Source organism: Cloeon dipterum, chromosome 1 (assembly GCF_949628265.1).
Source record: "Cloeon dipterum chromosome 1, ieCloDipt1.1, whole genome shotgun sequence".
Lineage (NCBI taxonomy): Eukaryota > Metazoa > Arthropoda > Insecta > Ephemeroptera > Baetidae > Cloeon > Cloeon dipterum.
The window spans coordinates 29,030,842-29,057,780 of record NC_088786.1 but is presented as its reverse complement, the minus strand read 5'-3'; the positions used below and the strand labels follow the sequence as shown (position 1 = coordinate 29,057,780).

Here is a 26,939-nt window from a genome sequence, read left to right as displayed (position 1 = left end):
TTCTCTTATGAAATCCGATGAAGTTTATATATTATACTTTTTATACAGGAAAAACATATAGAACACCTCGATTTTAGACAGTATTTATACAATTACATTGGGACAAGTGTGTTGTTTTAAAATTACCAAAACTCTCTCGTCAATATAATTCATAGAATCAATTCAAAAATGCGTTCTCGCTGCTTTGCGTCTGCAACTGATAATAATATTAGTACGTAACAACTTTCGCGCGTAATTGTCGATATCTCTTTCATGCGCAGCTGCATTCACACACATACGTTTGCATTCGGGCAGTCGAACAGCAGTTTTTTACGTCTCGAAAATACACGTGCAACCACTCTCTCGCACGGTCTTTGCCCCGTCGCACACGAAAAATAAGTCCGGACGCATTTTCACGTGGTTGTACTGTACATCTACACACCGATGACACTGAAACACCGACTGTCTGTTCGCCGCCGCTTACGTCAGCAGGCCCTGGTTCATCGAGTTGGCGTCCGGGGTCTGGTACCACGAGTACTGCGGCATGTACGCGACGGCGGCCGCGGCCGCTGCGGCCGCCTGCGCGGCCGCCGACGAGGCGGGCGTGATGTGGTGGTGGTGGTGGTGCTTGTTCATGTCCCACGAGTTGGGCCCCGCCGGTGAGATGACGCTGTTGATGGGCGGCGACGACGACATCATTAATGGCGGCGGCTGCGGCGACATGTCGCTGCCCGGCGTCGACGACGGCGACGGCGGACTGCCGTGCCCGCCGATCTGCCCGCCGTAGCTGCCCACGCTGTTCGGCGCTCCGGGACTGATGCTGTCGTGGCCGCCGTGGTGGCCGCCCGGCCCAGGGCTCATCGACAACGGCGGCGCCCCGCCACCGCCCTGCTGCGCTGCCTTCATCATCTTCTTGTACTTGCTGCGTCGGTTTTGGAACCAAATTTTCACCTGGAATCACACCAAGGTATCTAATTTTAACGATTGCAATTTAAATTTTACATATAAATTTGTTATTTTAAGAGTCGGTGCAACAAAGCAGATGAGAATTAATAAAATTTTATAATTATTTAACTGCAGTTATTGGAAGCTGCCCCGTTTTTTTCACTCCCAATTAGTACAGTTTCAAATTTGACACCGACAATGAGATTGCACGCTTTGTGTTTTAATGTCAAGATGCATCACGCGAAATATTACAGGGTATAATGTAAAACGCGATTGCAACAACTGTTATTTGAAACAATTTTGCGCAAAGAGACTGCGTTGAAAGTTCAAACCAAACTTGAACTCATTTTATAAAAGAGTTGCTGGAATTTATTCATCTCTCAACCCATCTGTATGACCCTCTTTTTGATGAAGACTTGACTGAACGATGAATTTACTCAACACAGGACGATGAAATTAAAGAGAATCTTGAATTTACAACCTAATTTTGTAATAATAATATTTTTCAAACAATATATAATAAATAAATGGAAACTGCACCTGCCTAATTAACTGTCCTGCCAAAAAGAGTAGAGAGTAACGAGAAATCTGTATCACCCTAATCATCCTTTGTAACAACAATACTTCAGATCATTAGCTAGGTTAATTTTCCATAATCTGTTCTGGCTAGCGAAAGAAAATTTCCACTTGATCAAATGACAGTCTATAAATCGAGCCAAATCCCATCGATTTGTTTTCGCCGAATTGTGCCAACTGCAATAATTGAAATCGCTCGCAGACACAAAAGGCAAATTGAAGTAACAGAGTGCGATGCATGGATGGGAGGCAGGCGCAGATAGTCTGAAAGCGTCTCTTTAATCTCCACATGCGGTCCCCTAGCATAACACGATAATTACAGGAGCGCACACGGGGTTGCTGCTGCTGCATGGCCGCTGGCGGGGCCAAGTCACGTGGCGCTCCACAATGGACGTGTGTAATTTATTCCTTTGAGTTTCTGCGACTGTGTGTCTGTCTGCCGCCCGCCGATCGCGCAATTGATGCATTTGCACACTTGGCTGCCCGCGTGTGCACTCGAATTCTACGCTAACCGATGCAGCAACAATGTTTCAGATGGGCCGCAAATTGACGAATCGTGTGTTCAATTTGAGAAAATGAGTTGATGTTTTTTTTAAATTTATCATCACATGAGTTGGCCGCATTATCTTTTCTATAAAATGTTGGGATCTTTCTAAACTACGAATAATAAATAATCTACCATGCATAGCAAACTGCAGTTTTGTCAGATTAAAAAAAGTTTGAAAGAATGGCATAGTTGAACATGTCCCCCAACAATTGAAGTTTGTGTATGTTTGGTGCCGCAGGATACAACTTGACGTTTATGTTGGGGTACGTATAAGTGTACTTGCACACTGATAGCGTTAAAAGGCGCGTAATTACAAGCCATTTGTTAAAATGTAATTACTCAATTCTTAAAAGTGAATCACGAACCGGTGATTTATCAAAACATGCAGGTAATTATTCGGCAATTTTTCAACGCTGAAACGACGATCCCAACTGAATTCAGCACTTGCAGAACAAACAAGCGTGCCCTGTTTAACCTCGCGCCACAAAGATGATGTATTATGCCTTGTGCACTTTTCACAAACTTTCAATTATTGTTCAATCATGATGTGTGGTTCAAGCACTTTTTAAATTGGGCATTTGACTGCTAAACTTCTCTGTGGATTTTCAGGCTATTTTCAGCTTTTTCTTGCTTTTGAGATTTTGCATGATTTTCAACCACGTACCACTGACTGACAATTTGGGCCTTATATTGATGTGTTTTATAATTTATAATATGTCGCAACTTTCTGCAGTGTGCTGGTGTCGCAAACGCAGGCATAAAGTTTTTAATTGTTGGCCTAGAGTGAGACACACTGTCCCTCTCGCCGCATATAATAATTTTACAAGCGTCTTTACAACAACCACGCCGATGCAACTCGCTGCAGCAACCCCCGGAGGCAATTCCACAGAAACTCGTTGTTTTTATATCTATACACAGACAGGCAGACACTTGCATGCTGCATCGACCTGGATTTTTCCGTTTTTACTGCGCTCGGCATAAAAATATTTCCGTGCATTTTTTTCGAAATGCGTTCGTTCGTTCGTTCGCCGCACTTTTATCCCTGTTGCTGCTGCTGCTCTCTCTCTAAACCATAAACGCGAGAGTGTCAGCGCGGATTTCCACAACTTTTATAACTGTTCCCTGCACCGACCGACCACGCCGTAATATCGGCGAGTGTTGGTGTGAGAGCCGGTGAATATGCCATCATGCGCCTGTTTTGCTGCTCTTTTATGAACGCTAATGCGTTTTATTTCCATGTTTATTTTGATGACCAAACAGATTTGCTGCTGGACACACAGGCATTGTGCACCGCGGAACACGAAACTTTTGTGCTGAATGGCCGCGGCAGGACCATCAGCGCAGCCTCCGCTTAAAATCCCATTCGGAACGGGAAAACAGGTGATGTGCTCACAACAGCAAGACACAAATTTGTGTGCTTGTACACGTGGAGCAGAGTGAGTGATGATGACTATCTGACTTATATTAGGTGATAGTAATGGTATTTGGTTACTTTGTATCTGTGTGCTGCTCGTCCGCGTTTACATATGCACACATAATGCAAAGGGTTATCTGCAGAGTCATCTTGTCCGGCTCTCGCAACATAGAGAAAATATTTTTCTATAACAACGCCGCAGCCAGCGTCCATAATACACACACACGCGGTGGTTTTATATTCGTATTCAGACATGCCTGATGCCCTATACACACCGCGCGCGGTGTATGTCTTTATTGTGTTTTTATTTCATGCATGTACACACACTTTCCTGTTTTCATTATGCAACAAAGGTTGCGCGCGCGTTTGCTCAAACAATCGCCGCGCTGGAAAGTCAACTATGCATGTGGTTTGAAAAAAAAAACGCAAAAATTACTGAATTTATTGCCTGTTTATCAGGCTTGTAATATTGCTGATAACATTTTTCCCCCGCGATGCTTCTGAATAATTACTTTTTTGACGGTATTGCAATTAAAGAGTTCCTATTTGAGGAAGTGGCTTTTATTGCACCAAAAAACAAAGAATTCCCGGAATCTGCCGTGGCAGGAAACTAACTTTTCCAAAATGTTTTCTGAAAAAGACACGACGGGTATTAATCTCAGTGTCAGTATCCCGTAAATTCCTATTCCGAAACGAAAAAAATCCGAATTTCCATTTGACTGCCCACATATGCATGCGCGCATTCTCGGAATTTCACATGGCGTGCGGCAATAAAACGCATACATGCATAAACATGAGAGCAAGCAAAGCCAACCAAACGTTCTATAAAAATTATCACATATTTATTCATAATAAACAACCCAAAAGCTCAGTTTGTGAGGAAAAAACACGCGGAACAATTTGTCAGTCCAATTTTGATACCGCGTCGGCCGGTTGATCAATTAGCGGACAACAAGATAAGCGCGCTAATTAAAATTACAATATAATAGAGCAAAGCAGCGAGGTTGCCCGCCAGCAGCAGACCTGAAATGATACACGAAAAGCGCGAGGTGGGGGAGGCGCAATATACACCACACACACATCCCGCGCGGCGCTGGATTTGTGTGTTTTTCATTTGAACCTTGACACAGTTTTATGGCTCGGTGTAATCAAGAGTAAGTAGCTGAGAGGATTCCACCCAAGCTACTTGATAAACTCTTTGGGCTTTGGGTAGAACCAAAACAAAGGCGCGTGTTAAACGCCTCCGAAGAGTCAATTGATTTTGATTCCCTGTCAGACACTACCAGTCATTGTTGAAAATAACAACAAATTAACAGCTAATTTGAAAAGCACATTTTATGTCTATTCTCCCATGCTTATTTTTGGTAAAAAAATATGTACTTGATTGTAATAGCAAAAAAATTGTTAAATTAAGATAGCGATTAAAAAAACGGCCTGTAGGAAACTAGAAAAAAACTTTGAGCGAGTGGATGGCTATTTTTAAGGATCTTCCCTGATTATAGATTAGATATTTTAATTAACAAACTTTAATTAAGAGTTAATTTAACTTGCAATAGTGATTGTTGTTAATATATTTTTTTGCACAAAATATTTTTTAGTCCCCAGATCTATTTATTATCTGTATTCTGCTTTCATGATTTAATTACCAGCCCTCTTGCTATCATCATAAAATCAAATGTACCTTCTTTTTGCGAATTTATATTTAAAACACTTTTATTCTCTGGCAAAGGCTCGAGCACACACACACACGCGCAGTCGGCTGTGAGTCATGTGTATATATATAAAATATATTATTTTATAAACTGTAGTGCGCAAGAGAGAATGAGAGAGTATGCATGTGTATGATAAAGGGCATTGTGTTTTGTTTTGTCAAACCCCCGAAGCGGAGTTCCGGGGTACTACTCTTCACTCAGTTGCGAGGAGGCGAGTCAGTCAGCAGGAAGAAAGAGACACGACGCCAGACACCTTGTAAACACTTCGGGACCCAATTGCTTTTTATTATTCACGAAGCCTCTTTCGCTTCAAATTTAGGAAAAAGGTGAAATAAAATGCGCTGGTTTGTAGAAATTTTGAGTACCAAGCTTAGTGTCCTGCTTTTCATATAGCAACCGAAACTGATAAAAAACGTACGTCCGCTACGTAGCACCGCATGTTCCCAGAACTCGTTCGAAAACGAACATTTTATCAATTACAAAGTGGTGCAATAAAATTTAATCAAACGAGAACAAGAGAGTGAGGCCGTGAAACAAACAGCCAGAAAGGAAGTAGAAAAAATGAGAGAGGCAGGTATATATACATTGTAACTCCTGCACCGCCCGAAGGTCGAGCCGACTTTATAAAAATTTCGTGTGCTTTTCGTCTGGCTGCGAGGTTCATCAAGCGGGAGCTCGACACCCCCTTGAGACCCCACACTCGTTGGTCTCGGCACTGACCCAGGGGCATTCACCGAAAAACAAAACAACATCTCGCTCGCGTTTTTTGTGTTTCAACTAGCTGCTGGTACTGAAGAGAGAGAGGGAGGGAGAGAGAGAGAAAGAGAGGAGAGCAGCGCAGTAATTAAAATTATTGGTGTTACTAACAACTACAAAGCGCACCGACCAGTTATGACGCAACAGTGCAATAAAACGGGCCCAGAACACACACAGCCGCGTGAAGTAGGTTCTCAGAATATCAGGCCGGCCTGGGCTGCTGCTGCCGCCGAGTCCGCGACTCAGATAAAGGTGTTCTGCCGGACAGGTGTGTCTCGCTCGAGGACTGGCTCCGCCGGCGAGACACGCACGACGGCCGCTTTTTGCAAGGCAACCCCCTCCGCCGCCCCCAACTCCAAATAATTGTAGGCTGGACCGTGAAAAATAATTGTATTATATTAGAAAATTTTTATTTGATTGTTAGAAATCAATTCCTCTAATATTATTGTAAAAAAATGAGCCAAATGTAAATTTAACAATTCACAAGACATGAACTTTGCTTTTATTTTTTAACATACTATGCTTTTGAATCGTATTTAGTAATTAAAAACTTCAAAAATTAACCATAAAAATTTTGACTATTAAATCTGTTGTGGAAAATAGTCTGGCTGTAGAATTGTACTTCTTTAGAGTAATCCGCAAAGTGTTTTTATAATTAATCCATAAATACATTATTTATTTTCATTGTGCTACAATGATTACAATTCAGAATATATTCTATTACTTTTCTGTTTTTTTCCAAATACATATCTCATGTCAAACTCCACATCACCATATCTCTTGGGTATACACACACTTTATCCCTCCACATGCAGTAGTAATTGAGTTTTCTAATATTTCACTCTCACTCGACATCTCATATTCGATGCAAGTGCGTGTTATATTATGAACGAGAGTGTTAAGTGAATCCAGCCATTCACACTCTGCTTTTACGTTCCGCTAATGTTCATAAATCACTTGGTTAATGTTTCAAAATCAACGCGCACGCTGCCCATGATCGCGGGCCGCTATTTCCACTCTGCTATGCGGCTGGAAAGGCATTAAAATCACTATTAATCCCTCGCGTCTCATGTGTTTATGCGCGTTTGTTAAAATTCCACTCAGCACATCGGCCGCCAACAAGTTTGTGTCCGCGTATAAGAAAGTTTTTGCCGTTGCATGACTAAGCGTCTGAGTGAACGCCAGAATCTATAATAAATAATAAAATCACGCGCTGCATTAGGGCGAATATGACGCCTCGCCGCCGAGGTGTAATTTACAACCGCCGGCCGATTAAATAATTAATAATCGGCCAATAAATCACGCCGAGCACTTGCAGTTTTTACTGCCGACTGACCGACCGACCGACCGACACCAGCCATTCGAACGGTGCTGGGTGACCTCATGAGCTGCGCACGAACCGCCAGCAGATTTTAATTTGCCGTGTCAATGAACACGAAAACAACAAACTCACGATGAAATGGAAATTTCTCTTCAAAATATGCAACCTGCACAGCAATTACGCATTTTGATTGCATAAATTTCAAAAATTTCATTTCTAGTCATATTCATGTTTGCGAATTTTGCTAAACCTCTCTTGAAATCTCTGAAATATATTTAAACCCAATTTATCATATTTTTATGAGGAAATCATTATAATTATAATGTATGTTGATGAAATACATTTCTTCAATCTAATTGTAATGACTTTCTGGTTACGACCAATCTCAGAATTGATTTACTATCATCGAAGACCTCATATTTATATTTTATGAGCAGTTAACATTTGAAAAATATATAATTTAAAAGAAGAATGATAAAATAAGCTACAACGTTGAAAAAACTGCAATGCAGGTATGTAGAAGATTTTGTTAAGCCGTTATTTAATATAATAAAATAGCCTGATTATTTGTTTTTCATAACATTGTTTGAAATATCCAATCACATCATATAGGCAACAAAAAGTAAACAAACGAACATATCCCAACAATCAGATAATTTCTTTATTCTATCTCGGTTTTCGGCTATTCTTCTTATTTCTGCGCAATTTTTGCTGGGTTCGTTGAATTCTTCCAATTTTGTATTAATCTTAACTATATATCTACCAGAGAAAAATGGGGAGCTTCAGACAAGGGTTTTTTTCTAAATGGTCTTACTTGAAATAACAAACTTTTACACGCAAAAAGTCGGCAGCAATGAAATCTGAGCCAATAAATGCATATCCAAGTCGTTTGGCTTAACTTTATGCTTTTATTATAACCCTTTTTTGATCTTGAATTCAATAATATCACATCCTTCAACCGGCTTTCTGTGTCGGTTGTTTAAAATGTTCTATAGCAGGAAATAAACGTATTCACGTTTCGCGTGTGTCAGCGGGCCAAACAGATGCCTCCGTTTTGTCTCTGGATTTCCTCCCGAGCGAGGTGATTTGCATAAAACAAGACGACGCCGAGCGGGCAGGCAGGCCTGCTGGCTGGCTGACACGAGGGGCCGGTTCGTACACAGTAAAGTTCTTTTTCTCTGCTCCTTCGGTTCATAAAAGCGGCCCTCACACTCTTTCAGTGGGCGTGTTCAATTTTGACACATGACATTTTTCAAAGGCACATGTATGCAGCACAATGTCGATTGCGAACGCAGATGCTGGACTAAAAGCACCGCCTAATGTGTTTGCAATGCAAATTTCGCCACTTTCGAAAAGGCTGCGCCGCCGACCTTGTCGCGGAAATCAAAATAAAACAACATCCGCGCGCTGGGGTTTCTTTCTTAATTAGTTCTTATCGCAAAGCTGGTCGTTTTGATATGGATGGAATCCGAATTTCTGTTGCAGAGGCTGAATTTTTATCAGCGGAATGCAACCATCACACGCTTTACTTTTGGCAGAAAAAGTTCGACTGTGTTTTGTTTCATATAAAATAACTACCGAAGTTTGGAGTTTTTTTTTGCTAAGAAATTTTATAGAAGGGTAGAGATTATTGTTATATTTATAAACAAAAAAGACAAATGTCTAATTATTGAAGGACATTTTTGCTTGGCCATCTATAAGACTAATAAAATTAACTAATTAAATTAGCCGGTTTAAATCCTTCACCACTATATTGTTTTACTTGGTACCGTATCTGATGTTTCTGTCTTTTCCTTGATAGCAGTGTTGCTGTTGCTCGTGTTTCCAGTTTTCATCAATTCATATAATTATCCGAGCGAGATAGGGAAACTAATTCCGGCCAAGAAGCTCTCACTGTCGGTCGGGAACTTGCATGCGGTGGAGTCACGGAAAAAGAGGAAATGCTGCATGCATGCGTGGAGCCTTTTACCACGGCGCAATGTGTGTATTGCGGCGGCGTTGAGCTGCGTTCTAGGTAGGCGGTGATTAAAAGGAAAAGGCGAAATGCCGGGAATCCTGCGCCGCTTCGCAGCACCTCTCAAAATTCCTCCATATTTGGGAAAAGGAGGAAATTCTGAGAATTAGATCGCACGCAAATGACACACAGACAAGGTCTTTTCGAAATTTTCATACGTCAAAGTTTGGCAGAGATTTTCCAGACGAGTGAGTGCTTCTTCAGAAACGCGCCGGTTTTATGGCGGGTAATAATAATTGAGATCAAGGCCCTGATGATGACAATAGATGATGGAATACACACACACACACATATTCTGCGGCGCGGGCAGGATAATAAGGCAACATCCTGACGTGCATGCATTCAAAGTTTCTCTCTAAAGTCCCACCAGAGAGACCTTGCTCCTCGAGTACGGCTGCATTAAACAATGCAATAAAAATGTATAAACGTGCGTATATAATATACCTCTATGTGAGTGTGCTGTGCTTAAAAAACGAGCGATGACCAGATAAAACGTTCAAATGAGTGCTGCAGAAGCTTTTTGTCATTTTTGCTCTGCTAACTTTGTGTGTTCAGGAGTATATATATGTACTAAGTATAAGTAAATAGATTTTTATAAAATTTGATTATGTTCCTTGTTTCATTTTTAAAACAATTTTAGCACAAGTAGCTTATAATTTATTGAATAGAGATCAAGAAAGGTCTATATCTATTTGCTATTCAGTAATTTGCTGACTTTAAGAAACATCCTACTGGATTTGGTGTGGTTACTTGGCGTTAAAGTGAACGAGTACAGAAAAAAATTTTTTTACCTCTGCCCTTAAGAGTAAATTAGGAAAGAGAATTTTACTCGGGCTGCCTTTTAAATTTCTAAAAAAGTCAGCTCCAAAGATTGTGTGCTAATCAAGCGTATTTGAGCAGCACAGTCTCCCTATTGAAAATCAGGATTAATTTCATCAGAAGGGAAATTTTCCCCAATTCACACCTCGTTGGATAGATCGCAACGATAGGAATCGAAATCAAGCGAAAACGTCACTGACAAAGCGTTTATTTTTCGAGAAATTTAGGCAAATCTGAAAGTTAACTGTTTACTGGTCCCAATTTGATTGTTTTAGATTGTTGAGATAATTTTTTGACCAACAATTTGACCAAAATCTAATTGCAGTCAACAATACAAATTAATTTAATTTTTTGCCTGCTTCAATCCACTCGCAGTTGTAAACTATCAATAACATGAAAAATCAAACGGAGAAGGAGAAATGAAACAAGAAGCAGGTATGGCAGTATATTTCAGCACAGCTTGCACGTTTTTCTCTCACGTGTGTTACAAAGTTTGCGCTCGTGTAATTCATAGCAAGTAATGTGTAATTGCTTCTGATAGCCACACATTATCTCGCGGACTGTGTAAAATGTGACGTCACAACAGACGACATGTAATTACAGCTTAGTACATATACGCTTAAACTCCTCGGGAAAGAGGTTTTTCACAGGTGCATTCTAGAAACGGAAAATTGTATTCCCAAACGCTAGATGCAAAAGCGAAGGCGCCGGAAATCACTGGGAGCTTTAATGCTTATCTGCCGTCAAATTAATACGAATTTTACTACGCGCCGGCAGTAAAAGCAGTGTTAACACTTGCGAATTTTACAATGTGCATGAGTGTGTATGCTACGTGCTATTGTGTTTCGGTTCGCGCGGCCACAGAGAACTCTGCAACATTAGGTGGAATTATGTGCGGCCGGCGCGCGTACAACATTAATTTCATTCCGCCGACTCACTTAATGCTTTTTAACATAATATAAAAAGTGCTGAGCCTAAATCATCTTTTATTGCGTTTTGTTCGCCATAAAGTGGCTTTATGATTTGAAACTTGTCTTGCTAGGCACAGAAACGAAGGGAGTTTTATAGCTGAAACGATTCATAGGTGAAAATTTAAGCAAGTGCCGAATAGTTATTTTGTGTTTTCTATTAGCAAATCTAAATAAAACTCGCTTTAAAAACAACCTGCGCCATAAACTTCTTTTTCTCTAGTGAAAATTTCCGAATAATAATTTCCTCTTCATTTCATAAGGAAAGAGCAGGTATCTATCATTTAAAATCTCCTGCAAGCTCTTTCATGCTGCTGAGCTTTCCCAGGTTGAACGTGTTACAAAATCGATCAGTCTGCTTATGCAACCTGCCCGACGGTGAGCCCACAAAAGCTGATAAATCACAAATTCAGTTGCTGCAACGCGCAGACAGCATCTCCCAGACAGAACAAAGCAGACTACCTCTATACGCCGATAATTTTCCGAAACGCGAATACCGCGGCAGCCAATCACTCCGTCAGAAAGCACGAGAGCAAAGAGAGAGTCATGCATGTGCTCAATGATGGTATCAACCGGAGGCCATCTACGATCCCGAAGACCACACACCAAATTGCCGGATTTCTCCGTGGTGGAGGCTGGCTACCGTGTGCTCACTCGCTGCTGGTCCAATAAATCATGTATAGGTCACTCTTTTCGCCCGGTGCCAAAAATACAGAAAGCGCCCGCGGCCTAAACATGACACACAACGGTTTTCCTCGTGGCCGCGGGCGAAACTCATCTCAAAAGATATTTTTTCTCTCTCACTCACTCCGCGGCTCGCCAACATCCTGATATGATACTACTTTTTACTGCCGAATTAAAAGTGGTCCACCGGGCGCGCTCTGCTTGCAACAGGTGTTTAATATTCCTAAACACGCTGCGGTGCGTATGCGAAAAGATTTTTTGAACTGCTGCCGGCGAGCAAAAATTAGCACCTTTCCGAACCGATTTCGGTCGGTATGGAAATTACCGTCTTCTTGCTCAATGCGAGCCGCTGCTTTCCTCGCTCCGCTGATTAATTAGCATTAATGCGGCAAAAAAAATTGGGCAAACCAATAAATCCGAATGTTGTGACTATAGTTGTTCCAGTGCACGTGCAAATAGTCGTTTAAAGCCATACCTGTCGACTGCTTTAATGCCACTTTTGACAAGCATATTAATTGGCGGATGATTTGTTGCTCTCTATTTGCTTGAGTGTTAACTGGGTACAATTTTCTTTTGATAATTTATTACTATGCTATGTTGGTTATGTAAAAATCAATTCAATAATAAAACAATTATATCAACTGCGGCTCAGTGCGGCGTGATATTACATTGTAATGGACCGTTTTAGCTTTAATTTATGCTACAGTACTATTCTCCATTTCTTGCTTTTAAAATTTCGTATTTGATGTATTTATTGTATTGAGTATTGCAAGAATAAACAATAATAAAAAATATTAACGTTTATCAAACAACCAAAAGGAATTAATAATTAAATTTTCCATGATGGAATGGTATAACAGTTAAATAATTTGAAACTGTTCAATTATTTTACATTTTGGTTAATTTAAATAAAAACGTAATAAATACACAGCGTTCTCCGATTTGAGAATTAATTCAGTAAGCTACCTTATCCACTTTGAGGATCCTCTTTTTGCCGAGGTGGCGGAGCGAGCTAATATAAAAATGCTAATCGGCGCGCATGACGAATTATTCAAAAGAGAGCGCATTTGCCTCGCGCCGACTTGGGAGCTAGCTAGCTACTGTTCGAATCCGTCAGCGCGCGAGTGTGCATTTCATGACCATGAATACATATTTTTATTATTCCATACTCTTTATTACACGGCGCGGGTGACCTTGCGGCAGCGAGAGGAAGAAGCGGAGAAAACGAGTTTTCTGCCAAGAAATTAGAAGTACACATAAATCAAGAAAATGAGAGAAAATATCGTGGAACTCGTGGAAAAACTTAGAAGCAATCAAGAAACCTTTTTAATTATTTCCCTTCACTCAGTGTATTCCGTTAACTGCTCTGTATTTTTTTTGCAACTGAACAGCAGTAACATATTGATTGCTATTTTGCAACATGCAATGATTATTAGAATTTTATTCGATAAAAGTTTCAAGAGTTAAATTTTTAGAAGAGATAGATGGAATTTTTTCACATCCCCCGCTGCTGGCGCAGCAGCTTCTCGTGCATAAATAAATTTATATAGTGGCATGGCTGCACGGTCGGTTGAGCTTTTGACGGGCGGCAAAGGAACCCGGCTCCGACTGCCGCTCACCTATTTCCTGGCATACAATAAAATTTACAATTTTCCTACACATTCCCCTTATGTTTTATTAGCAACACCCTGCTGTTGTCCCCCTTGGCCAGCCGCCGCGATATGAAATATGACACTGCGCTTCATAAACAATTGTTGGCCGATCCACCCCCGACCAAACGAGGAGACAAGTGCATCCTCTTTTCGCGGTTGTTGCTCCTTTGTTGCCGTTTTGTATAAATCGTGGCGGTTGCGTTTTGTTTCGTTCACTCGTTCGTGCGCATGTGGATGGTAAAAAGGAACTGACTGCTGGCTGTTTCTTGATGGTGTTACACAATGTGCTGCTGCGTCGGCCAGACACAAAGGTGCGCATGAGAAAAGTCAGTCAGCTTGAAAGTTTGTTATCCCTATTGTGTGTGTGAGGTGGAAACGCGTACGAGAAATAGCCACGCACAACGGACGCGAATCGTCACCACTTGTATATTTATATTGTATCGATTAATGTTTGATAATGTCTGAAACCATTAAAACAATTCCAATGAACCACCATGAGTATTTTTTTAAATTATGTAATTTCTTAAAATTTGGCTCCTGGGCAAAATGGTTTGTTTAGACTTTGCTGTTGGTTTTAAGTTTCTAGTGATGCAAATTACACGAGATTCATATTAGCAATCTAACCTTTTGAAGCTAAAATAGGAGCGTGACTTATCATTCCCGATCTGAATATTTCTGCATTTTAAACGCTCTTGGCTTCCCAACTTTGAAAACTATATACGGAAAGCATTAAACACTAAATCAACATCATTCTGCAGCGAGTTGCATTGCCAGAGATAAAAACTCTTCGCACAAAGTGGAACAAATTAGCAGCATGTCGAGTGTCAAAAAAGTGATTTAGTGCCACGGCCGGATGGAATCCCATTTCAGTGCGTCGCATCTCGAAAATGAAACAAAAGGGCGCGTTAGTGCGAGTGTGAGTGTCCACATCCACATTCGAGCGAGTGCATAACAAAACGTGCGCGCTTATTATTTCCTGTCTGCCGGCCGCTTGTAAATCAGCTCTATTTGCCGATAATTAGCGTCTAATTACCGGTTGCCGCGCGCGGTCGAAGGGTGAAAGGCTACACTCGACGGATTATTTTTCAACCCTCTATCATGAGATCAAGTGCACGTGCGCGCAGATGCGAACGCCTATAAATAATAATAAGGGGTTGTTGCCGGGGCGCGAATCATTATTTCCATCCACGGCGTGCAATATGACTGTGCTGCGTTGAGTTTGCTCTCACTCTCACCCCCTGGGAAAGAGAAAGCATTATTTGCGACTATGAACGGCGCTAAACGAATTTGCTCCATTTCCCGTCCAACAAAAATAATTCCTTTCGCTGGGCATTCACTTCCTGTCAGCCCGAGACTTAGATTTTTTATCAATCACTATTTTTTTTAAATTTAACCGGGAAAACTGTATTTCAAATGTCAGCGTTTCAGACATATATCGATTAAAAGTATATTAGTAATTTATTCAGCCTAATTTATATGGAAGTTCAATTAGGGTCCAATCTAAAGTATTTAAAAAGGTGGTAATTGACAGATGAAAATATACTAAAAAAATAATCTAATTCTTACGCAGCCATCCTAAAAAAATATCAAATAAAAAATTTAAAACCAAAGTTCCCTATTTAATTTGTAATTAATCGAGTATGTATTCAAATTCATGTAAAATATTATCACTTAACTAAAACAACTTAATTTACAGCGACACATGTTCAATTGCATTAAGTCCCTCCTTTAAAAATTTATTTCTTAATTGTGCCATTTGCGAAGGAGTAAAATATAATGTGCATTGTTCTGCTCACTCGGCATCAACATGTCAAGGTGCACCACCGGAGCTAGTGAGAAAATGTGTTTAATTGTTGATTTTTTTCTTTGGCTGCAGCTGCAAATCCAGCTTTCCAAAGCACGTTAATTACACCAGAAATCAATTCTGCGTCTCTTTGTCGCACTGCAACCTCTCTCAATAACATTATTTGACCGCGTGGAAATTTCAACTCCAGTCTGTTTGATTATAAAAGCGGCTTGAGTGAAATTCACAAACACGAAACGCCCGCTTTGTCTGAACGCAGGGTTTTTATACTCTTAAACTAATTATTGTAAGACCAGTCTTTCTCCGCGTTTTTTACTCTCTCGCGTCGGCATGAAAGAGGCGGCGGCGTTGATTTCCTGTTACAAATACGTCCATCAAATCAAACACCTTTTCGAGCGTGATGCATTTTAATTTGCTTGGTTTTAATTGGCTAATTACGCTGGCGCAAATAGATTTTCACGAATTTCTTAGAAAATGATTGGTCTGCAGATTAAATGCTTTAAATGAATATATGCAAAAATTTTACAACTTGCTGTTTCATTTAATTAGTTTTTTTACGACCAACTTCTCTTGAAAAGTTCATCAACACTATATTTACTATCGGGAGGCGCTTCTGAGTAAACGGCGGCTTTTCTGCGGGCATCAACAAAACGTTCCATTGCTAATTGCGGCATTCTTCTACGAATCATTACCAGATTTCGAATAGCGCACGCCGAGAAATTGTCCCCTTTGAAAGATTTTGTCTAAAAAGTGAGGCACGATGAGCAGCAGGCGCGCTTTTCCAGCTCTTTTCGTCACTCCGTGAAGAATTACAACCTGTCTTAATGCATAATTTATAACGAGCGTCGCATAAATTCATATCCAAGCGCACAAAAAGGTTCGGAATGGAAGTGTAGCACAAGTCAATTATAATGGAAATGAGCGTATCTGCTGCATTGGCATTATGATTTTCTCGGAGCCGCGCAGCCGTGATCTCGAATTTCAAGGCGGCGACAGCTTACGGCTCAATCACCTGTCGAAACGTGCTAATTAGCGACAAATCGCTCGCGTTGCTTTAAATGAACCACACGAATTGGCCGCAAACGCTTGGGAAATCGCTCACAATAGCAAACGCGCGCGCGGCGCAGGCTGGGTGCAGCGAAAGGCCGAGAGTGAGATGACTCAAGGCTAGCCACTAACTTTTTACAATGCGCCGCGCATGCATGTTCTCTGCGGCTGAGAGCGAGAGAGCCGCTCGATCGCTTGGTACACAAATATATGAGAAATCAAACGATTGGTTCACCATTTCGCAGCGGCGGTCATAACTCATATCTTTGCGCTGACTATGAGAGTTTCAAGCGAACGCAACACACGCGGCCGCAGCGTTGCCCAAGCCGGACGCAATCGAAATAGTTCGCTCTCTCGGCAGCAGAAGCCATTTTCCTTAATTTTATTCAAGTGTTATGCAGTACAGTCTGTATATACTGACAATGAGGCACGTGGTTAAAGCAGTAGTAAATATTAACATTGTTTTAATCATATAGTGGCTAAATACATTACCTATGTATATTTTTCTTTTAATTTAAAAAAAAAAATCATATCATTTTTTGGAGATATGAACTTAATTTAAATAAAGATAATTAGCTCAGAGCATTTGTCTGTCTGTTCAGCCAGAGCCAACGGGCCAGTTGACAAATAAAACTATACCAACAATGACGACAGTCGATTGTGCCTGGTCAGTGTAAATGGTCCCCTTTTTTGTACAGCTCCCGTGTCAATAAAGGCCAATTTGAGCGAATAACATAATTTATCAAATTACCGTCTTTACTCGAGAGGGAGTGTCAGCGGCAGTCAGCTGTTGCCCATTTGGCGGGAAATTGAATAACCCTCTTTTGCTCTTGTAATAACAGTTGTTGTTGATCGAGGTGCAGAGCAGAGAAGCAGAGCAGAGCAAACAGCGCCCGCATATCGAGCGCAGCGCACACGCCACCCGTCCGTCAGTCAATCGTTGAGAGATCGTCCGCCGATAATTGCACATTTGTGCAGATTAGCGCCTCCGTTAACCATAAATAAGCAAGCGCCGGTGATACAATAAATATTATTCTGCTCCCTTGAACGCACTTGTTATTATCTTGTTAACAGCATACTCCAGATCCCATCAGCTCTTGAGAACAGATTTTTCACTTGCTAAGTAAGTGATGCATCATTTTTCACGTTGATTTACGAGAAATAGATTGAAAAATTTGTCGGCCGCGCGCGGAGAGGAAGCGTTCAGTATGCGCGCGCGGACTGGATAAACACATGTTATGGAATTAATACACGATAATTAAATTATAATTATAATAATCGCCACATTCTCTCGCGCCTCGTAATATCGTCATCACCCGGGCAGCAACAATCCAAACAGCACCCAACATATATCATGTGGAGAAATGAGTTTTGCCCCGCGAGACGAAGGCTGGCGGCGCGTCCGAGTGAAAAAGAAATACCAACTCGCCTCTCTCAAAGATTTTTCTTGCTCGTTTTTAATTTTTCATTATCTTAAACAACAATATATGAACGCCCTTAGAGCCTGCTTGTGTGTGTGTGTGTGTGTGTGTGTCTCGTCGTCTTCCTTGGTGCGCGTGATCAGACCCGCCTCTCTGAGCCCACAAGGCTAGCGCGGCTCCAAATCATTTTCTGGGAGATAAATTTCGCCCAAGACGCCGCTGCGACACGCGCATCCTTTTTACGCGGAAAGTGGTTATTCGCAGGAAATATCTTTTGCCGAGCCAAGAGCGAAATGGCCCTTGTGTGTATACCTTTTCTCAAGAGATAAATCTTATTTTGATTTGATGCTGATCAATGGCTCGCGGAATATTGCATTTCCATACTGGACAAAGCGCGCGCATGTAACAATGGGACGGCTATTTGCCATTGCAAGATGGATAACATTGTTCTCCAAATTAGTGCCAGCTCGTGACTTAACTGCATCATTTAATTTGTGTACGCGCGTATATTGTTTCTTTTGGCAGGCTGGCAAAATTATTGCGAAACGCCAAAATTACTCAATCAAAATATTTGCCGCTGATCTCTTTATTTGTGCGTTGGTGGTCAAATTTTCCCAATAAGAAGTTTCCTTTAAATGCAAATTTTGATTGGGGGTCCAGTTTCAGTACATGAATTTACAAAAGCCATTCAATAGCAATAATGCTCTTCTCTATACGAAAATTGAATGTAAAACATAATGTTCTAAAAATTTGAATTAAACGTTTTTGGTCAATTTATATTGCTTATTTTTGCGAATTATTAGCTATAATTAAAATTACGTCATCCCCGAAAAATTGTCAACATATATTTGGGTTATAAAAAGCATTTTCGCGACTTTATCGAGCGGCTGCTTCGCTGCCTTGCTCGTATATAATTAATTCTGACGAGACTACGACAGACACGCCTACGTCACAAGAGAACGGATATCATATGGCAACCCGCCCATGTGACATTGTTTTTTTGCCAGTGTTGCAAAAGTGCAGGGGAAGAACATAAAAGAGTGCGTGCATCCCAATTTTCGTGCACGCAGCAGTCGATTGCTTCAGCAGAGAAGGTTATTTTTCGAGAGAGGAGTGGCCTTGCGCATGCATTCGATTTCCAGCTGCATTTCAAAAAGCAAGCAAGCATGTCTCGCGTGAAATTTGGCCGAGCACTGCGAGCCGTGTGAGAAATTTCACTCTCTTCAACCTGCCTGTCGCAAACGCCAATCTTTCCACGATCACGATATTATTTTATACACATATATATACCGAGAATGTGTATAGCAGTCGCATTGAGATGTGTGCGTTGCGTTTCGTTCGCCTGCCTTTCAACGCTGGATTTTGTGAAGTGGCTCGCAAGGGGTGTTCTCGGAATATGCTGGGTATTTATCTCGCTGCGGGTTTCCAGTTCTCAAAGTATCAAAGTGAGAATGTTTTAGCTTTGTGATAATTTGTTTCGTTTACCTAAAAAATTAATTTTCTAGCTAAATTAAACGTAAAATTTGATTGCTATAAATATACACAATGTTAAGAATATTCGTTTGTCAAACAGCGCACAAGAAAGGTAGTTGGTTAATTAAAAGAGAAAAAATAATTTAAAATTATATTTTCAGCAAAAAAAGATACTGAAATACCCCTATTGTCGCATTGCATTATTGCGATTTTCACACATGAAAGAAAGCCCGTCAGCTGATTTCCGTTTGATAAATTCGCTTCAGGAGACAGTCAAGGACATTGATAGCGGGGCCGGCGCGACTTTTCGACTTTTATCAGCTATGTGTGCACTTGCAACATTGTTCACGGAATTCGCAAAAATCAGTGGGCCACGTGCATTTGCTTATTTTATTGTTGTGTGGGTATACCTGTGTCGCTAGAGCGACGACATCGCTGGAAACGATTTCCAGGAACCAGTCTATATATTGTTTTGTACCGAAAAACAGCACCAGCTTTTCTCTTTACAATCAATACAAAAGCCGGCTGGCAGATGCATGCTATTGATAACACCGCAGCTACTATTCTGGTGTTAGCCGGCCAATCAGCTGAAATTCATTCACCGTGTGCCTGATCCACATGTGGAAAATTGAATTCGCCCGGCGCGCTGGCTTTATTGCGCGCTTCAAGGCTGTGCCTGTTCTGCCTTATCGCAGCGAGAAACACGGGTTTTAACCCCAAATATCAAGATTGGGTATGCAACCTGCTTAGCAGAGGCGCACAGCGCGTTGCTCGTTTTAACCACTTGTTATTCTAAATGTTCAAAATATTCACCCACTTGAGAATCTGAAGTCTCGCTGAAATAAATAATAATAAATTAAATCCACATTATTCACGATTGCAATCAATAAATGCCAATTGATAATGCAAATAATTTCAAACTAAATTAATTTTGATGCCAGCAAAAAAAATATCTATATGACTTCCAAGTGATAAAAACCTTAATTTTGCTTTCCCTTGTTTCAAACCATCTGCTCAACGGCACTTTCAGTCCAACGGAAGGCAAAAATTCACATGAATCGCGACGGAAATTTTTCCCACCCCTTTTGGCATTGCCATACCATCGGGCCGGGGGACCCCTGCGAGTCGCGGCGCGTGCACGTCAGTGTGTAATTTGTAAGACAAAACATTTCGTAAAAAGGCTGTTTGCTCTGCGGTCTGGGGGTGCGATTTCGTGTCATTGCGTTTTCAATAACGCGTGTTTACGTGCCGAGAGGAGGAGTCGGCGGCATAAATTTCTTCTTTTCCACAGTGCAAACGGCGCCGGGCAAATGATGCAATAATTTTTCCCGGCCTTTTCTTGTGTGCCGCGCTGCTCCCCCATGCGAGAGAGAGCCAACACGCAGCACCCAGCCGACACTGGCCCTGCGTGCTGGTGTTTGTGTGTTTTCTGATGACACGCGAGGCCCGACTGAAGGGACCCGCGGGTCCCAACACAAAACACAGCAAATGTGTTTTAATATGCATGTACTACTCTATCATGTTGTTTGCTTTATCAACAATTGTATAATATTCTGCTGCGTACAATAAATTTTTATCATCTCGCGCGCTGCATGTACACACTCTTCGTGCATTAGAAAAGTGAATGACACACACACAAGTTTTATTGAATAATGAAGTGAACATGGGTGGTTCGCTCCTATAGTTTTTCGGCCGGAAACTCTGTGCGTTTTATCATTTTTTTATGTTTTACATTCGAGGAGGGTATTTTAGCCTCAAGGTGCACCAGTTGGAGTGTTGATAATGTGTTCGCGAGGTGCCGTGAAAGTTATTTTTTCCATTCCATTCAGGTGCCCTTAATAATTTATCGACATTTATTCTGGTTATTTTTAAACTGCAAGGCTAAAGGGTCACGGCCGAAATTTTTCTTGAATACTCCCCAGAACAAAAGTTGGCAGCTGCAGTGTAATTGCTATGCAATACTGCTGGTATCGCGTGCTGCCAAACACCGAAAATTAAGCTTCCTCTCTAGCGCAAAATTATCTGAAAGGTGAATGAATGAAGTACCTTCATCTCTCTCTCTTATGGCTCCGTAAATTATTTTCCAGCCCATATTGCACATTTTCAGTTTCATTCATTCATTCCGGTTAGGCCGTGTAGCGGGTTCATTTATGTAATTGTCGAGCAATTACGGCCAAATTATTCTTATCCGATTTTTCCACCGCGTCTTAATTAATGCTTGTCAAATTAATCAAGCATCATTGTGATGTTGCCGCCGGTAATTAGGAGCACAAGTGTGAACCAAAACGCTTCTTAATGCGAGCAGTGTTGTTCTGCCGTGAATCTGATGATTATAATTAGTATTTGTTTCAAATTAATTGTGTGTCGGGCCAATGTCCGGCGCGTGTTTTGTGTTCAGCTTCGTCTCGAGTGCATGTATAAATTATTCCTGGCGCGCGGCAATTAAGTGCGGACTGCGGAGCGTTTTACGTTTTTAGGCTGTGCGGTCGCTCGCATTTTAATTGTGCACTCGGGCAAGCGTGTCTTGCACAATTATGGCGCGCATTTGTTGCCACAGGTCAGGCATTTTCGGCGCATGTTTTCCAGACTTTGGTTTTCCGCGCCTATGAAAAAATTGACTTCTCAGGACTCTTCCAACATTTATCCAGTTCCAGAAATTGCCGTCAGCAGCCATTTTTGATCACACTCCGCTGTGTTTTCCTTTTGTCATAGCTGAGATATGACTAATATCAACTTCTAGGAAGACAGGAACAAAATTGTTAAGGCGGTGAGGCACTGCTTTTCGACGATTTCCCTTTTCTTCCTTTTTTAATAAGCGGTGCAGGCGGACGTACACCCCTTGTTTCTATAATTTCTCATTTCACTCCAAATAAGGTGGAGAATACTGCAGTGTGTAATATTGAATAATCGAACTTCCCAATCGAGAATAAGAAGGCGGCGGGCCATCATTTTTTCACCACCCAAATATTTCTTTATTGAAGACACATTATTCACCTCATAAATTACATAAATCTCTGAGCCCCGTCAAAACGGCGCGCCGGCGGATTATTTTCATGCGCACAGGCTTTTATTATTATCAATAACTCGAATCAAAATTGCTGTCGGACCTCCTTACGGCTTCCAATCCTTGCCTCAATGCGGCCCAGAGAATGAGATATGGCCGCTGCTTCGCCTCTCCGTGAGCCGGGTGTGTACGCTTTTTATATATAAAGAGAGACGCGCGGCTGAATGTGCTATATACAAATCTCGCTTCATCGAACCACGCTCAGCAGACTTTATAAAATTTAATAACAGTCATTGTGGCTTGAAAACTGTAATCAAACAGAAGTTCTAGTGGACACACTTAATTTACAAGGCTTTAACAGGTCTGATCTTGGCGTGATTTCAGCTTTGGAAATGTTCAGCGGAGAACTCTATCCCCTTTTGTTTAAATCTGAATTATAAAACGTAATTTTAAACAAGCAGGATTCTGAAACGAATAAAGTGAAAATTAAATGGGCTGTTGCAGCGCGGGATAGATATCGGAAGAGCAATTTTTATAGCTATACAAATGCACTCTGAATACCACGGATGCCCGGACAGATCGGTATAATATATATGTGCATATTGCGCGAACCTTGAAAAATTACAGATAACGAACACGGCAGTTAGCTAATTTCACAAAATGTTCGCACCCTCCCATTTCCTAATGAATAAACACAATGAAGAGTTATTTCCGAATAAGGTTTTGAATGATTTAATCATTTCTCATATTGGCTTTTTGTTGCTCTCGCATGCCTTATTGCTAGTATATCAAATATTTATTTTGAAACAATGGTTAGATTTTCCTCCAACCTTTTATCAATGAAATTTATCTTTAAAAACTATATTGATGTCAAATTTGTACCAAACAACAAAGCATTTAAAAAAATAGCAGCGATGTCTGCCTGTCCAAGCAACGTGCTTCAATAATAAAAGTCTCATCCCGTTCTTCTGCATCAGAGGAGTCCATTGTCAAACTCCAGTCTTTTTCAACCTCTCCTTTTCCACGGCGAATCCGTGATCTTTTTTGTGCGAGTGAGAGGAGCGCTCCCGAGAGAAAGATGGCAAGTTAGACGCGGGGCAGCTCTCTCGTTTTATTTTCTACACGAGCGTGCAGCAGCTCAGCGATATAGAAAAATGCTATCGGAGGCCAATTTTTGATTTCACGCGCAGTGGAGTGCAAGAGACTACAGTAGCTCAATCGGTTGCTATGGTTACTCGGCAGACTCCGCTCTAACAATGGGCCAAGAAAACACAGAGACCATCGACGGCAGGAAAGCAGCACCACCATCATTTCTTTCTCACGAACCACGTCACTTTTCAGCACTTTTTGTATCGCTCAATGCAATGGCGCTGGCTGGCTGGCTTGCCGACTCCAGCGCGCGGCTCCGCTCCACACACAATCCCACTATAAATATCTCGTCTCTTTTAGCTCCAGCAAAATATATCTCCACATTTCAACGTGAATGGACAAAAATCAATGCGAAAAAGACTGAAATTGCAACAGCTGAATTATTTTAATTTGTAATACTTGTGCTAAAATGACAACGTTTTTTCTAAATAACAAAAAAGGCGCTCGTGGCCCAACAGACGAATCTGTCTAAATTTGACCAAAATATTTTAAAATACGCATTCCACATGCTGTAACGCAGGCAGAATTTTTTGACCATCTCTGAGCTTTGGAATTTTTATCTTTTTTTTCAGCCGGCCGCCAAAGAAACAAATTTAAAAATCTTAAAGTATATCCAGCAAACCCAATTTTTTCGAATCAAAAAACTTGCTCGCTATAAAAATGCCAAGCATTTTTATTTTTACTATTGATTTTGCGAATAAAATCAATGAGGAAAATCGAGGCGCGCGTCTCACGTTTCTGTTCCAATTTTCATAACATGATAAATTGCTATTTGGACAAAGTGCAGCCGAGAGAGTCAATTATCAAACAAGCTGTTAATCGCGCGCGGTGGTAGTTCTATAGTTGCTCGCTTAATTGGGAAACAAACTAATTGGCTTTTCATACCCTCGCTGCACGGCAGAAACAGAACGCTTTTGCGCCGTCCAATATACCGTGTAACAAGCTCGTGCAAAGCGCAGGGGAGTTTTATGTGGAGCGCAGTATTATGTTCAAAGCCGCTCTTGCAAAGCGGATTTCCAGCATGGATGGGGTGCTAGTGACGATATTTGGTTGCAAAAGAGATTGCTCGGGTAACAGCAGCGCCAGCGAATTAATTAACCTTTGAATATCAGCTTTCAAAAATGGGAGCGCGCTAACTTGATTCGTCTGCTATTTACAGTTTGAGATGCTAATTCCCGTGCCATTAGGCGGGAGGTTCCGTATGCACTTTATGCTAAATCAATTCTAAACAAGCGGGCGAAAAATGTGGGTATTTACATCTGCCAAAAAGTGTTAACGAATAAATTAACAAATCAATCGTTCCGCGAAGAGACGGTTTTCACATCGAGTGAGTTCAATGCACGAGTGGACTCTCTTCTTTTTGTTTACTATTTTGCAAAAATTCGCGGATCGAAATGGGTATCGGAGCAAAAAGATGGAATGTGCAGCTTACCTGTGTTTGCGTTAGTCCAAGGGAAGCTGCGAGTTCGGCTCTTTCGGGGAGCGCAAGGTACTGGGTTCGCTGGAATCGTCTGTTCAGCTGCTGCAGTTGCAAGCTCGAGTAGATGGTGCGCGGCTTTCGCATTTTCTTTCCCTTGCCGTTCACCCTGATGCCGGTTGGATCATCTTGGCCTTTTTCTGGAAATATTGTCCTCATTTGAATGTGTTCTTCTTTTCTTTCTTGCTAATTGATGAACCATTTAAAGGAAACAAATACAAGCAGACTTATTGCAACAAGGAGCAAACAAGTTCATTTAAAAAAGTAAAAATCTATTAAAGGAAAAAAATTAATTTTATTTAGCTTATTTTCCGCGTTTGCTGCAATCTTTTTTGAAATTTTAAAGTTATTTTCTATTAACATTATTTTTTAAAATGGTTTGTGTCTTAGAATGACTTTCCCTATATATAGAAGATGCGAGTTTTAAAAATTATTGTTGTTACAATAAAAACTCACTGCACTAAATTTGGGTTCTTTATTAAAAAAATGAAAAAGAAAAACAATCTAGAGGTCAAGTTGATTAAAAAAATAGATACGGTTTTTATTTGAAAGCGGTTTGGGGAAGAGAGTTGAAATAATGAATACCGATAAATTGTAATGAAGAATTTTGCTAATGTAATGGTTTTACAGTTGAAATTCGATCAAACTCAAATCAAATACCAGAACTGAAATCGTTTTAAAATAATAAATAACAAATTCTTTCGCTAACACTGGCGGTTGGACTCACCCCATTGAATCTGGTTCTGCAAAATAATATTTTGGGCAAAACGTAATAAAATAATTTTTAAATTGCTTTTATAAAAAATTTAATAAATTAGCATTGTTTCACATACCCAAAAAGAAATTGTTAAATATATTCTTGCAATTTTAGCATAGATAAATTTTTAATTTTGTAATTAGATGAGCGCATAGGTATCACCATTATGCTGATTTTATGCAAATTATAATAACCACCAAGAATATCGTTTTAGTTTTTTATCTTTAAATTAAAAAATAAAATGTACTATAATTTGCAATAATATGATAACAGTTCCAATAAAAATTGTATATCATATAATTTTCAGTCTTCCGTGCAACTGAAATAGATTGAGTCATACCTCTGATAAATATTAATAATCATAATAATACTCCTTTAATACCCAAAAGCTATCAATGAATTAATTCTTTTACATTTATGGCAACTATATTATTTTCATCTTTTCCCGGAAGAGTAAATTTGTGCTGGAAAAATTAAAGCGCGCGCGTGTTGTGTGTGTGGAGAAAAATAATCGGGACTCACCATCCTTGGGCGGGGACGCACACTGGGGCGGGTAGGCGCCGAGGTGATGGTATCCGCCGTAGGAAGGGTGGTGGTGCGGCTGGTGAGCGCCACCGTGGTGCATGGCCGGCGAAAAGGTGTAGGCGCCCAACGCGCGGGGCTGACTAGCGGCCGACGCCTGCACGGCTGCCGCGAAGCCTGCTGCCGCGACCGCCGCGTGGTGGTGCTCGGCAGGGTGGTGGTGCTGCTGGCCCTGCAAGTGCGGGTGGTTGTACCTGAGTGAGGCCGGCGGGTAGCTGGACGCGTTCTGCTGCAGCTCGATGAAGGCCGACTTGTTGCTGCTGGCACTCGAGTTGGGGGTGGCGGTGCCGCCGTCCTGCGGGCCCGGGTGGTGCTCGCCACCCAGCTCGCCCGTCGCGTTGGTCATGGCGGAGGCCGGCGTCGAGCCGCCGCCCCCGCCCGCCCCGTAAGGGCTGCCCAGGTCCGTGAAGTTCAACGTTGTGCCGGCCGGGGACTGTCTCCACAGGCTGCACGCGCCCTGCGGCTGGCTCGTGATGACGCTGTTCGGGGTGCTCGCCTGCTGCGGGCTCGTCGACACAGGCTCCGGGTTGAAGTAGAGGCCCTCGCTGCCCGGCGACTCCGTCTTGAACGTGTAGCGCGCTATGGTGACCGCGGTGCACCCTGATGCACCGCCGACTCGCTGCGAACGCTGACCGACCGGTCAGGGCATGCCCTGCTCACCGTCCCACACGACACACTGCAAACACTTAAAGGGCACACACTTCGTCCACGGCAGCAGGTCGGTGCACGCAGTGCGCGGCGTGGCTCAGGGGCTCTGGAGGGCTGCTGCAGGGTCGACTGGCGAAACGCTTGGTACCTGCGTCTCGTGCTAGCACCGTAGACCGACTGAGTCCTCCAC

The 26,939-nt window shown here is 41.6% G+C and overlaps 1 protein-coding gene across 1 annotated transcript; it reads right to left on the bottom strand.

Moving 5' to 3' along the window:
- Positions 1-26,939, bottom strand: LOC135944351 (homeotic protein distal-less-like). The gene is made up of 3 exons (XM_065491218.1): positions 26,042-26,939; positions 24,718-24,902; positions 1-930 (listed from the first exon to the last, which is right to left on the bottom strand). Exons 1-3 carry the CDS (start codon positions 26,445-26,447, stop codon positions 460-462), a joined length of 1,062 nt encoding a protein of 353 aa, XP_065347290.1. The 5' UTR covers positions 26,448-26,939; the 3' UTR covers positions 1-459.